Source organism: Euleptes europaea, chromosome 15 (genome assembly GCF_029931775.1).
Source record: "Euleptes europaea isolate rEulEur1 chromosome 15, rEulEur1.hap1, whole genome shotgun sequence".
In the NCBI taxonomy this organism is placed as follows: Eukaryota; Metazoa; Chordata; class Lepidosauria; order Squamata; family Sphaerodactylidae; genus Euleptes; species Euleptes europaea.
Genome location: NC_079326.1, coordinates 59890514 through 59904769, shown reverse-complemented (window position 1 = coordinate 59904769; position 14256 = coordinate 59890514). Strand labels below are relative to the sequence as shown.

Here is a 14256-nt window from a genome sequence, read left to right as displayed (position 1 = left end):
AGAGAGGCAGGAGGGCCGTATCCACCTCTTCTGGTTCTTCCTTCCAAATCGACTGAACGGAGTGGGAGAGAAAAGAAGGGCCTTTCGGGGGGGGGCATTTGGCAGTGTGGGTGGGGCTCCCATGCTTATTCTTCTCTGCACTGAGCACAGTTGGGATCGAGCATCAAAAGTTCACTGGTGGTCCAGTTCATCTTTTCCCCACATGCAGACTCTCTGAGCAGGGCACACTCCCTGCTGCCTCCATAATACTTCTGTTATTCCAATGGTAATTTCTAGGCTCTCTTGCAAGGGAATTTGAAGCAATCAATATCTCAATTCAGTAACTAAAAAGAGAAATTTTTTTGTGTGCTGTCAAGTCACAACTGACTTATGGCAACCCTGGGTGGGGTTTTAAAGACAAGAGACAGACGTTCGGAGGTGGTTTGCCATCGCCTGCCTCTGTGTAGCAGCCCTTGGTGTTCCTTGGAGGTCTTCCATCCCAGTACTAACCAGGGCCGACCCTGCTTAGCTTCTGAGACCTGATGAGATCAGGCTAGCCTGGGGCTATCCAGGTCAGGGCAAAAAAAAGAAAAGAAGAAAGAGCAGGAGGCCACCCCTTGATAAGCCCCACCTCCTATAGGAATCTGGCACAATAATACTGTGTGCCGTGTGTACACCTGCCAGGTAACATATGTTTTCTTTCAGAGGGTGTTTCAAGGAAGACGTGCCTGGGGAGTGGCTCTCCGGTGGGAACCAGAGCGCCCAGTATTCCACCTGCAATTGCACAGAGAACCAACAGGTAACACTCCACTAGTTCTCAACGAGAGAAGGTTACTATGAAATCAGCTTTAGGGATTGGATGGTTATTTACACATGAGAGTTTTACCTGAGGTTCATTGCTCGCTGGACCCACACTTTCCTGTTGGGAGTCTATGCACCAGCAGTCTCCAAACTCAAATCAGGAAGTATTTGAATCCCCACCACTTGAAATGCTGCTTTGTAATTGGCTGTAGCGAGAGAAAAGTTCCCTCTCCCCCAAACCCAATTGCTGCATAAAAAACATTTTAAGAACAAAAAACAAAAAATGAAGCAATCTGAAAAGAAGGGGGGAGAAATCCAAGCCTTGGTTTTAAAAAGCCTTTCTTCTGCTCAGAAAGAGCTCCCAGGAAGCAGGAAGCATTTGAATCCCCGCCTCTGGACATGCTGCTTTGTAACTGGCTGTGAGAGAAAGCAAGCTTGTGTGTCCTGCACTTTGACTTATGCATGGGAATTTCACCCGGGCTGAGCTCAGAGGAGAGGGATTTGTGAGGGCTGGCAGCGAGGTCATCTCTAATGGAGGGAAACCTCAAGGAACAACTGAGACAGACGGGGTAAACGTGAGTGAAAGTACCCATGCATAAGCGACCACTGTTCTCAAGAACTGCTTCCCATGGGGGAACGGCGCACACACTGGAACATAAGCTGCATCCTGCTGAGCCATGTGTCCAAATTCCCCTTAGATGAGCTTGGATCTGTGGACCGTCACAGATGGCATCATTGAAAGTCATTTCATGCTTGCCGTCTTCCTCAGCTAGTAGCTGTCTGTGGTATACACAGATTTGCTTCTTTTTGGTATGAAGTGTTTACTGGAGCCCAAGAGTCCAGAGATGCTAAATACTATACAAACAAGAGGCTGCTGCCTTAGGGTTGCCAACTGCCAGGTAGTGGCAGGAGATCTCCTGCTAATACAGCTGATCTCCAGCCGATAGAGATGAGTTCACCTGGAGAAAAATGGATGCTTTGGCAATTGAACTCTATGGCATTGAAGTGCCACCCCTCCCCAAACCCCGCCCTCCTCAGGTTCTGCCCCAAAAATCTGCCGGTGGCGAAGAGGGACCTGGCTACCCTACGCTGCCTCCACACACACGCAAAGCTCGATTTCCTGGGTCTGGATGCCTTTGCAGCCCAGTCCTGTTTCCCGCGGGCGCTGCTCTGCTCCAAGGAGTGAGAAGAGCCCAGGCTGGGGGAGGGAGCACAGGAGAAGAAGAGTGAGAGCCCAGTGGAAACGAAGGATGGTGGTGGAAAGTGGCGTCAAGTCACAGCTGACTTATGGTGACCCTGTAGGGCTTCCCAGGGCAACTGACAAACCGAGGTCAGAGTTTGCCATTGCCTGCCTCTGTGTAGAGACCCTGGACTTCCTTGGTGGTCTCCTATCCAAGACCCTGCTTAGCTTCAGAGATCCGACGAGATCAGGCTATCCTGGGCCATCCAGGTCAGGGCAAAAACAGATAGAAGTCTACAAGGACCTGACACAGAGACACTTAGAATACTTTCTTTCTCTTTTTAAACGTACAAGCTATGAAGTGTGTTATAATGACCAGCTGCCCATTTCAGGATAATACAGTTAATTTCATCTGTTTGTTGCGTTCGTTGCTTAAACTAGCTGTTATTATGTATAACAGATTATCTCTACATTTTATTACCATCTTTTTTTTTAGATCTGCCCCAAAGTTGATTTTTCTCCTCCTCACAAAAGAACTTTCTCATCCCGGACAGTTTACAACCTAACTGGCCACGATGTAGAGGCATACCTTCTAATAACTGCCAAGGACTTTGTGCAGAAGAGGTACCGTGCTTACTCTCTTAATCCTCTCTCAGCATCTAGTAGCATCTTAAATGTTAGAATTTTTTTTTGCCTGTTTTTATAATACCTTGTGCTGCTGTTCCGTCAATGAAATTCATTTAGAAGTGTTTGATGCCTGGGTATGTTTGGGACAGAGGGTTAGATCCAAAGGGGTCTTTCCATGAGTAGAGGGAGAGGGCGATTTTTTATGAGGGTTTCCTGATCCCCGGGAGCAGAATTCCCCAGGAACTATACCATGATGCAGGGAAGTCTCAGTCCAGGATCTTCACTGCATGCTCAGTACATTGGATCCAACCCCAAGCCATTCGGCCATGACAACAAGCTGTGGTTAGTCATTATGGGAACAGGCTTCAGAAATTCTTGAGCTCCTGCCTTCTGCTTTCCCTGCCTTTGGGAACTGAAGACTTCCACATTCCCAACAAACCAAAATTTGTTATTTTGTCCAAACCAGACTAAACGACACACAATGATTTTTCCCCCCTCTTGCCTGCAAACTCCCCAACCAGCATCAAATTGTGGCTTGGAATCCTGATTTGTAGGCAAGAGAACAAACTGTATTTTTTCATTTCGTCCAATTCAAAGGGAGAGCGACAGAGAATGTGCAAGGCCAAAGACTTCCAAGTCTCTTTCCCATAATGACAAACCAAAATTTATTTACTTTATGAAACCAAATGCTGGACTAGATGGGCCATTCATATAGGTCAACATGGCCGCCTGATAGGGTTCCCAAATGCCCGCTGACCATCAGCTGGCCAGTGGGCAGAAGCAGGCCAGCTAAAGGGGGGTGGCAAATAATGTCACTTCTGGGTTTACCCCTCCAAACAATTTCCGGAACATACAGTTTCACCCCATGAAACCACAACTCCACCAGGCGAGTAAGAGTTTGAGGAAGCTTTTGGCCCTCTTCCAAAAAATGTCTCCAAACCGAAAGGGCATATTCCTCCAAAAAACTCTATTGAAACCACAGAGTTTTTGGAAGAATGTGCTGGAGCATCCCCATCTCTTCCGGGGTAAACCCTCCCCAGCCCCACCACAAAAAAGCTCCTGCTGGTGAGGAGGGGGAGACCTGGCAACACTGCAGCCTGACCAGAAGGAAGATGTTGAGCCATTCACGCAAGGGCCCTCTGAATGCGAACTTGGGTTGGAGGCCAGAGGAAAAGAAGCTGGCTGTTTGAATTTATTAAGGCGGAGAAGCACAGGGATTGGGCTCTTCCTTCGGCAATCCTGATACTGGTCTTCCCTAATCCCCATCAGTCTGTCTGCTTGTTCTTGATCCATCCCTCTGTTACCCCTCCCCCCTAATAAATCCAAACAGCCAGTTTCCCTTTCTCTAGCCTCCACCCCAGGCTGGCACTGCTAGGAAAGGAAATAACGCTGGTGGCTTGCCAGGGGAGGGCAAAATAAAAGAAATAAAATCCTTTAAAAATATTCAGTTCTTTAATAAACGCCTTCATAGTTGGTTCTTGTTCTAAATTGGTCTCTGTGTCTGATTATCTTATGCCTACTGGCAGTATTATTTACCAGGCTGTGGTTCACCTTTAAGAGTAAACGGTGGCAGAGAAAATGAGGGGGCAGGGGGCAGAGGAGATGCCCGGGTCCCTTTCGTGGCGGCATGACCGAGAAGGGAGGACAAATAAAGCCAACAACCCCCCCACTCCCCACGCCAGTCGCCAGCCTCCCCACAGCTGTTAAAGTGCACAGTTCCACCTGCCTCCACGGCAGAAACTGGTTTATTACAAGGGAGATCGAAGTGCTGCGATTTTGGGCCGCGCGTGCTTCCTCAGGTGCCTTTTCCTCTTTCCAGGTATGGTGGTTGGAGTTTTGGGATGCCTTTGACAAGCGACCTCCAGTTCGATATCAACCCTGTGCCGGCTAACAGAACACTCACTAAGGTAAGCCAGGGAGGATTCCTCTTTGTTGTCAGGGAACAACGGAGGCAAGCGTTACGGCTCCCTCGCGAAGTATTATTTGCAGCCCGTTCAATACCAATGCCCGAGAGAAATCAAGGCCTTGAGAGCACCCGAGGATATTTTCTAACAGCTACTTCACTGATCCCATGACTGGCACTTGAAGCACGTCTGTTCAACATGGCCTGTGTGTGATCTATGCACCCATGTCATACAGACACATGTGTGTTGTATGGTTCAGTATGCGTACGGTGTTAAAGCAGTATGCCTCGGAAGTACAACATGGGCCTCACCCCCTTTCAGAATCATTAGAAAGAAGCACGGGGCGCTGCCTTGGCTAGGGGTGGGGTGACTGGGATTGAGCCAGAAGAGTTCTTCCAGTAGACTGTGGATCGCGGCCCTAGTTTAGCTAGTTCTGGCGTGCATATTTTCAACAGGAGCATCACAAATTGCTGGGTCACGTGTTCTGGGCTTATTTATTTATTTATTTGTTTAGTTTGTAGTCTGCCTTCCTCATTGAGACGCAAGGTGGATTACGCAGTGTCAGATCAATGCAATCAATAGGAAGTGACAACTAACCAACAACAGAATTGGACTAGGGTTACAGAAGGGGGAAACAAAGCAAGTGACTATTGGAGGACAACGGCCACCCATCCTCCCCGACCACCAATGCGGGATTGTCAAAGGGCCGCCTATCCAGGCGGCGTTCATTGAAACGGACACGCCATATTGATTTCTTCTAACCAAGTCTCTGTTACACGAGCCAGGTCCATTTTCTCTACCCGTAACAAGCCAGACAGGAGTGCGGTTTTGTGCCTCATTGATCTGGTACTGCACAATATTGAAAGAGAAGCAGAGGAAATAGGCACCCTGCTAGCATCTCTCAGGATGCCGAGGAGATCGTCTCAGCAGCGAGCGTTCTTGCCAAGCGCTGGCCACCTGTATACATTCCCTCCCCTATATCTACCAGCTCCCATCTGCACTGAAATATTACGGTCATCAAGCGTCCTTCCCCAGGTAGAAATCACCCCCTCAACCACAAAGAACCCCCCCACATTTGGCCTGCCACCATCCACAGAGCTTCAGGTTCTGCAAACCAGCTGATATGATGTATTGTATTGTTATTTATGTAGATATTTATACACAACACTTCTCCCCAATGGGGACTCAGAGCAGCTTACAACAATACAATCAAAATAACCAGCTGCCTCTTGGACTGGTGGTGGATCCCCCGGGTTGGCTGAGCCAAGGCCACCGGCAACAGGGCAAGGGCCAGGAGCCCTTTGCTGCTTGTCCTTCGGCCCCTGCCCCCAGGCCCCAGCATTAGACAAGCTCAGTTCTGATATCCTGTGGCTGGCACAGACGTTCATCCCAGTCTTCCCCTCCCTGGTTAGGCTATGAGGCCCGCTGATATCAGCGGTAGGCTTGCCAGCCTCCAGGTGTGGGCCGGAGAGCTCCTGGAATCACAGCTGATCTCCAGACAACAGAGCTCAGTTCCCCTGGAGAAATTGGCTGCTTTGGAGGGTGGACTCTATGGCATTATAGCTCACCGAGGTCTCTCCCCAAACCTTGCCCTTTCCAGTCTCCACTACCCAAATCTCCAGGAATTTCCCAACCTGGAGTTGGCAACCCTATTTGCCAGATATGAAACCCAAGTCATGTTGTTGCTCTTTAAAGCTCCCCCCCCCTTCTTAAGGGCCAGATGAGGGTTGGATCCATGGCACTGAATGTAAGGGGCTGTTTGCAATGAGAATCCATTTAAATATTGAAGCATTTTTCAAAATACAGTGAATTCCTGGGGACTGACTACCTGTAGGCAAGAAATCCATTCTGAAACTGGTGGGATGTTGAATTGCAATTAATCTCAATTTCTCTCCTCTGTTTCATAATGGCCAGCCTTCTTTTCTCTTCCCACACAATCCCCCCACATCTCTGCAGCATTTTAGAGCAAGCCGGGACTTCACATTTTGTATGGAGTAATAAACGATAGAAGAAGACCCCAGGAGGCAGCAAAGGTCCTTCTTTGCTCCTGCATGTTTCCGGTTTTGTGCAGCAGTCCCCGTAGCTGCCCCCCTTTTTTTTGCATCAATACACATTTGATAACAAATTAAAATCAGTGTGTAAAGAAATGCTTAGCTGCAGCCTATATGAGGGGCCTGGGGAGGGAGGAAACCATTGTCAAGAGGCTCTGTACCTGCCTCCACCGTCTGCCTGTTCTGTCCAGAAAGTAGCTCCATAAAAACAGATATTTCATGTTTATAGCTCTTCCACGCTTTTGAGTGGCTTTTTGGAAGAAGATTTTATTTTTCCATTTTACAATGGCCCAGGGTTATGACTCCATCTTGCCTGTGTTTCCTGAGGAGGACCCTTCACCTCATCAGAAGAAGGAGCCGGGGGGTGGGGGAGGGAAACGATGGGGCCAGGTCAGCAGAAGGAGCTCTTTCAGCCCCTTGTGGTCTGCACCACAGATCCAAACTGGCATGTGGCTGGAAAAGGCAGCAGGATTGGGCCCCCATACTCAGCTAAACTGGGTGATGTAATTTCAACCTAGCTCGGTGCACACTTACTCAGGAGTTAGCCCCATTGAGTGAATTTGGTTTTACCCCCAAGGAAGCCCTAGGATTGGATCCTACAGAAGATTTCCACACCCACAACAATCCTTGCAGAAAGAGAAGCAGGGCTAGAATTCCTCCTCACTGTCTGCTTATACCAAGGGGAAGGGATTGCCCCCCTACTGCCTTTCTGCGCGCACAAGACGTAGCACAAGATATTTCGGCAGATACAATTTTGCAAACAAAGCCCATTCGGTCTTGCAAAGCCAGTTCAGTTACACATGCCCTTGCTCCTTGTGGACCTTGTTCTTTCATGAAAAGCGGAAGCCCCAAGTGCTGCTGCTGCCACTTGGGCACTGTGGCTTGTGCGAGTGGAAATGCTCGAAGGGTGCCTTCTTTTGCATCTCATGTATCACTGGAGCCAAGCCCCAGCCCCCTTCGTGTATCACAAGAAGCAAAGAGCTGCAAGCTGGGGGGTTTATTTTCATTTTCACAACAACCTTGTGAGGCAGACAAGGCCAAGACCTTCCCATGCATTTCCTGGCTCAGAAGGATGCCCTCCCATGGCACGGACATCAGTATATTTGAAATGAACCCTCAGAGATGCCTCTTGCTTGAGGCTTGAGGGGTGCAGGTGCCAGAGATCTGAGAGAACACAGGCAAACAGGCACATCCAGACTTCTGGGTTCAAGGAAGAGCTTTTCCTGGTAGATTACCACCAAGCCAAGCTAATTGCTCCCTGTTTTGTCTTTACCTCTGGAATGTCAATGTAGGTCTGGTATAATCCAGAAGGATACCACAGCCTCCCAGCCTTCCTGAACAGCTTGAATAACTTCATACTCCGAGCAAACTTGCCGAAGGAGAAGTCCTCCACCTACGGTAGGTGCTTGACAGCCCTCGGCAGCCGCCTTTGCCATGGCTTCTGTGCCATATGGCACACCTCACAGAATAGCTTAGCATTCCCCTTAAGGATTCTGCACCTCACACAGCAAGACGGCTTGTCCTGCTCCTAGATTTTTCAGGACATCAGTTCTGCTTTGACTGCTGTTGCCCGCTGCATGCTTTGAGAGTCAAAAACAATTGGGTAAACCAACGTGTTCCCAAGCGTGGCGCCCATGGAAGCCACTGAATGGTGCCCACCAAATGTTGTTATGAAGTGTCTGGGGCTCTTGAGGAGGAAAGGTGGTGGGGGAGATCCCCATCTCATCAGATCTAGGAAGCTAAGCAGGGTCAGTACTTGAAAGGGAGGCCTCCGAGGAAGACTCTGCGGAGGAAGGCCATGGACCCACACCTCTCCTTCTCACTTGCCTTGGAAGCCCCCTGGCTGGGGTTGCCGTAAGTCAGCTGCGACTTGATGGCACTTACATACATGCATTCATTCATACATACGTTCATGCATACGTTCATGCATACATTCATACGTTCATACATACAGGGCTTTTGCCCAGTAAGGCTTCTGATTGGCCATTGGAGAACAGTTTGGCAGTGCAGATTTTTAAAAACATTACTTTGCCAGTAATGTTGCCTCCACAGCATAAGGATCTTCAGGGTGTGACTGAAGATCAGCTGCCTGCGTGCAAGGGAATATTTTAAAACAGTATGTTGATTTTAAAAGGCATCCTGTTAAACAGAGCTTCTGGCAGAAATAACGAGGAGCTGTGTGCTCACAGGTGTGTGCATTAACTCACTCCCTGACATTTTGTGGTGACCTCCACCTTCTCTCTATTTCGTGGTTGCGTGGGGGGCACACCCCACCCTGCCTCAGGACTCCACCCAACTCATTCAAACACAACGCGGCAGGAGAGTTCTGACATGTCTTACTAGGAGAGGGAATAGTTAAACAGTTTAATCAGGGAGGGGAGGGGAATTATGACTAATTGCAGCACTCGAAAAAGTGCAGAATCCCAGAGGTGCCCGCAGGCTCAGAAAGATCAGGGACCTGGAGCAGACCATGTCTTAAGGCTGGATAGGATATAGGTAGGACAGGGTTGGTGGAATTTGGATGAAGGCAGAGACCACTGATGGCACATCTTCCTTGACACCTTTCGGGCTCCCAGAGCCCTTTTATGGGTTTGACAAATAAATGACAGCTTAAGAGCCCTTGAAACGGCCAGATCAAAGCGGGCCGTCTTCCAGCCATTTGAAATAGGTGGCTTTTGAGGTCTGACTTAGGCTTCATATATTTAAGAAGGCACATAAAAGAGCTTTTTCCCACTGTCACTAAGCAAATCATAATGGCTTTAGACTTATGTCTATTGTGCGGCTCCATCTTCTGAGCCGCAAAAAATATATGTATTGAAATGGAAATTTTGACTTCTAGCCGAAGCCGCAGTCAAGAGAAAATGGCTTTATCATGGAGCATTAACGGCTTAGGCAAACGGTGTCTCCTTTATTTCTGAGAGAAGAAAATGCTTTCTAGTTGTTTGTACTTCATTGTTACAGACTAAAGTTTTTTTTTCATTCATCAGTAGAGAGGGGGAAAAGTCACAGCATTTAAGGAAAAACTTTTCTTTACAATGAACTGTGAGATGTCTCTGGCTGTCCTGTCTCTTTCCTCCTCCTGTTCTTCTTACTACTTAACAGACCGGCGTCCTACTTTTAAAAGGTCACCTACAATACATAAAACAACAAGGCATTTCTGATAAAGAAACAAATCCCTGGAAGGATCCATTGGAGGGAATTTAAGCACTAACGTTATTCCCTTCAGCGTGCAAAGCGGATTCTCCACCCCTGAGCCAGGGAACCTTCAGATAAATCTTATGGGGTCCGTTTCAATTTTGATGTAGAAATTCGAGCAATAAATTCCACATTTTCAAAACTTTACTCTGTCACTAGAATCTGCCCCATGTTATTAATCTTGGAGTATATTATCATATATTTAATTCTGAATCTGTCCCCCTGTGCCAGATAGAAAAACCCAGAGAATGGGGCCAGGTACACATACCAGACATTTTTCTGCATAAAAAGCCCCCAAAGAAGAAAAATTAGATATTTTGGTTAAGACTGAGATCATGCAATGTGAGTTGTGAGTATTTGGCCACCATTTTAGGGAAGGGGGAAGCAGCTGCCAGGCGGGTGGAGAAGGAGGAGTAGGGGGATTGGGACCGGCTGCTGCCCCCCTTCGCCACCAGGATCCAAGTGGTTGACCAAGCTGGTAGGAGAAGAGCAGGCGCCACACACACACCCTCAAGTTAGCAGCCCCCCCTTTTGGCTGCCACAGCTGGATGATCCAGGCAGAGAGGGGGGGGTTTGTGGTGCTGCAGGTGAGTGTAGTGACCCGTGAGGCAAAGACCCGGAGAGCAGAGGAAGGCTGGGACCCCCCTCCCCCCGGGTCTCTCACAGTTCCCCTGATAGTACAGATAATATTTGAATTTGTAAAGCACTTTCGTGAGTTCAAAACGCCAGAATGGCATAATTGAAAAAGATAAACTCTTTTTAAATGGAATTTCTTGGTTATCAATGGAATTATACTGGGGGGTTTTATTAGGTGGAGGAGGCTGCACATTTCCCAAACTGGAAGGAACTTGAGTTTCAGTGTCCTGAATAAAGAGTTCTTTGACTGACTCCAGAGATCTGTTATACATAGCCAGCCACACACTGCTAGAATAGGGTTGCCAACCTCCAGGTAGCACCTGGATATCTCCCGCTATTATAATTGATCCCCAGATGCCCATGGTCAGTTCCCCTGGAGAAAATGGCTGCTTCGGAGGGCGTCTGTGGTGTTGTACCCCTCTGAGGTTCCTGCCCTCCCCAGGCTCCTCCCCCAAAATCTCCAGGTATTTCCCAACCCAGAGCTGGCAAGAGGATTGGAGGGTCCCTCTCCCCAGAATCATGTTCATATGTAGGCCCGATCCATGAGACTGTTACGACTTTCCCCGGGGTGGGCAACCACTGTCCAAAGGGGGCTTCCAGACGTTGGATTCTCTGCGTTTTGCGCCATGTTTGAACATGATGTCCAGGGCACGGATTTCACACAGGCACGATAGCAGGGGAGGCCAGTCCAGTCCCAATCCCCACCATGGGAAGGTTCTACTCAGAGCCATGTCTGTGTCAGGCTGAAGTCCTGACGGGCCTTGAAGTGACTGACTGAGAGCTGCTGGATGCAAGTTAAATGAATACCAGACAAGGCAATAAAAAAACCTAGGGGGAGAAACTTCAGCGTGTGCTTTTGTTCTTTGTTTAGGTATTGCTGTCGTTGCTCATCCGTATCCTGGAGGAGAGAGTCAGGAACAAGTCATGTAAGATGTTGGTTTTATCTTTCCCCTCTCTAGAATCTGATGGCACAGAAAAGCGCCAACTGACCATTGACCCTTCTGCAGCACAGCCCATATCCTGTGGTGGGCTGGCCAACGGCCGGTGGTGCTTGGTCAGCCACAGCCACATAGGACAGCCTGCTCCTCATTCAGGGCAGGGGCTGGGTGCAGATGGCTTCCCACGGCCGGACTTCCCGTGAGGTGTCCTGAGCCACGAGGCAGCCCTGCAGTCTTTCCACACAAGTGTCATCAGCCACCCCGCACAACATGTGGGCCACACGTGGGGTTGCCAGGTCCCTCTTCACCACCGGCGGGAGGTTTTTGGGGCAGAGCCTGAGGAGGGTGGGGTTTGGGGAGGGGAGGGACTTCAATGCCATAGAGTCCAATTGCCAAAGCAGCCATTTTCTCCAGGTGATCTGATCTCTTTTGGCTTGAGATCAGTTGTAATAGCAGGAGATCTCCAGCTATTACCTGGAGGTTGGCAACCCTAGCTACATGCGGCTGTGCGCCTCTTCCTTCTTGTCAGTGCCACACAAGGAAGGAAACATAGATTATCCACTTGGGTCAGTAGCTAGGGTTGCCAACCTCTGGGTGTGGCTGGAGATCTCCCGCTATTACAACTGATCTCCAGGCAACAGAGATCAGTTCCCCTGGAGAAAACGGCTACTTTGGCCATTGGACTCTATGACATTGAAGTCCCTCCCCTCCACCAACCCCGCCCTCCTCAGGCTCAAAGTAGTCCCCTGTGCAAAAGCACCGGGTCATTCCCGGCCCATGGGGTGACGTCACATCATGACATTTACTAGGCAGACTGTGTGTTGACGGGGCGGTTTGCTACCCTCCCTTAGGCTGAGTAGTCTACTGGATATCATCGTCTCCATGTCTGTCCTGATCGGCTACTCCATCACGACAGCCAGCTTCGTGCTCTACGTGGTGAAGGAGCACCAGAACAAGGCCAAACAGCTGCAGCACATCTCGGGCCTCGGGGTGACCAGCTACTGGGTGACCAACTTCATCTATGACCTCGTAAGTAGTTGATCTGTGGAGCAGAATATCCCAAATGACATATCACCGAGTGCAGTGTGGAAACTGCATCACGAAATATAACATGCCGTGTGATATTGAACTGACACTGGTTTATGAGGTATGAAATCCGTAATGGATTTATGTTTTTATGAACTGTGCTAATATTGTTAGCTGCCTTATTTTGCAGAATCTTAGCTGAGTACGGGGCAATAAAGTGCATCTCTAGAATCCTTGCTTTTAGTCGCCGTAGACGTGCATTGGAATGAGCGGCATAACGGACGCCCCAGAGTGGAGGCTGCATCTCTCCCCCACAGCTTTCAGCAGGGGGCTAGTTTTGATGAGCATCAAATGCACAGATTATAACATTTCGTAAATCCCCAAATGATTTATACATGAGCTTCTTCCCTCCAGGTCGCCTGTGCAGAAATCTGTGCACGCGCTCCCTGATAAACTTTCCCTCACTGGAAAGTATATCAGATAGAATCTGACATAATAAGGTTCAGGATAATTGTCTGCACTGGAAGAACTTAAACCTATCCAGGTTGGAATCAAACTCCTCGACTTATCACACCATCCCTACTAATTATTATTATTATTATTCTGACCCTCCTAGGTCATGTTAACTTTGTACAAGGACATTTAGAATATTTGGAATGCCAACAGGGTAGTGTGAGTCTGCTAAAACATTATCTGCTCTGTGTGCATAAAGCTCAGCACATTTATAAAAGACCAGCATGCCATTAAGGTCAGGACTTCCATTTATTTTTAACTTGTAGGCACAAAAAATGCCTTTAGGTTAAATTACAAAGAGGCAGAGAGGCAAAAGGCAGCCTTAAATGTCGTCCAGCCGTATGTATTTTGCTAAGAGCTCTGAATAATGGCTACTTGCGAACAATGGCTGCTCCTGCCAGGGCTGCTGCCGGGGAAACTTTGCCACAGAAAAATTCTGTTAATATTAGGGCAAGACAGAAAACAATTCTTACATCTTTAACCAACTTTTTCTATGGAAATATTTTCTGTCATAATTACTACACATTTTTGAGGGAGGAGATGGTGGGAGTTTTTCTTTTCTCATAGTTTTGTTAACACCCCCCACAACTGCTGCATTTTTGTAAAAATATAAATATTTTCATAAAAACAGAAAACATTTGGCAGATACAGATACAAACAGTGGTTATCATTTTGAGGAGGGAGAAAAGTAATTTTGAGCTCAGCACAATAACAACATACCCAACTTTGAAATTCTGGAATGCGCTGCCTCGGAGGGTGGTGGAGTCCCCGTCTTTGGAGGTCTTTAAGCAGAGGCTGGATGGCCACCTGTCCGGAGTGCTTTGATTGTGGGATCCTGCATGGCGGGGGGGAGGGTTGGGGTCACTGGGGGTGTGGGGGGGGGAGGTAGTTGTTAATTTCCTGCATTGTTCAGGGTGTTGGACTAGATGACCCTGGTGGTCCCTTCCAACTCTATAGGGTGAAAACACATGGTTGCTTTATCCTCCTTTAATCCTTGTTTCAGCCAGGATTCAGCCAGGATAGAACGCATGCGGTTCGCCTAATATGCGTTCGATCCTGGCTAAAACAGGGATTAAAGGAGGCTAAAGCGTTTTCGCCCTATGATTCTATGATTCTCTAGTTTCATCCATCCTCAGTAAATTTCCTTGATGAAGTGGCCGGGTTGTCTTTGGCACAGATACTCTAGTGGGCTCAGAGTAGAGTAACTCTGCAATCGCTGCATTGTGGCTGGAAATTTCAGTGGAAATCCAGAAGACATTTTTCTGGAGTGGAATTTCAGCTCCCAAAACTTACCCTACTTCCGAGTATGTGAGGAAAATAATTCCCTTTCCATTTAAACCATGTTGTCCATACTACTAAATGCAATCTGGGCAAGCAATAGTTTCCCCGCGGCATACAAATCAGGT

At 48.3% G+C, this 14256-nt stretch overlaps 1 protein-coding gene across 1 annotated transcript in view; it reads left to right on the top strand.

Annotated features, from left to right (window-relative positions):
• ABCA12 (ATP binding cassette subfamily A member 12) overlaps positions 1 to 14256 on the top strand; it is a 101741-nt gene that overhangs the window by 71168 nt on the left and 16317 nt on the right. Inside the window, exons 35-40 of the mRNA XM_056861241.1 lie at positions 685 to 778; positions 2457 to 2584; positions 4407 to 4494; positions 7835 to 7940; positions 11245 to 11299; positions 12163 to 12340. Of these exons, the coding sequence (XP_056717219.1) occupies positions 685 to 778; positions 2457 to 2584; positions 4407 to 4494; positions 7835 to 7940; positions 11245 to 11299; positions 12163 to 12340 (649 nt within the window). The remainder of the gene's footprint in view (positions 1 to 684; positions 779 to 2456; positions 2585 to 4406; positions 4495 to 7834; positions 7941 to 11244; positions 11300 to 12162; positions 12341 to 14256) is intronic.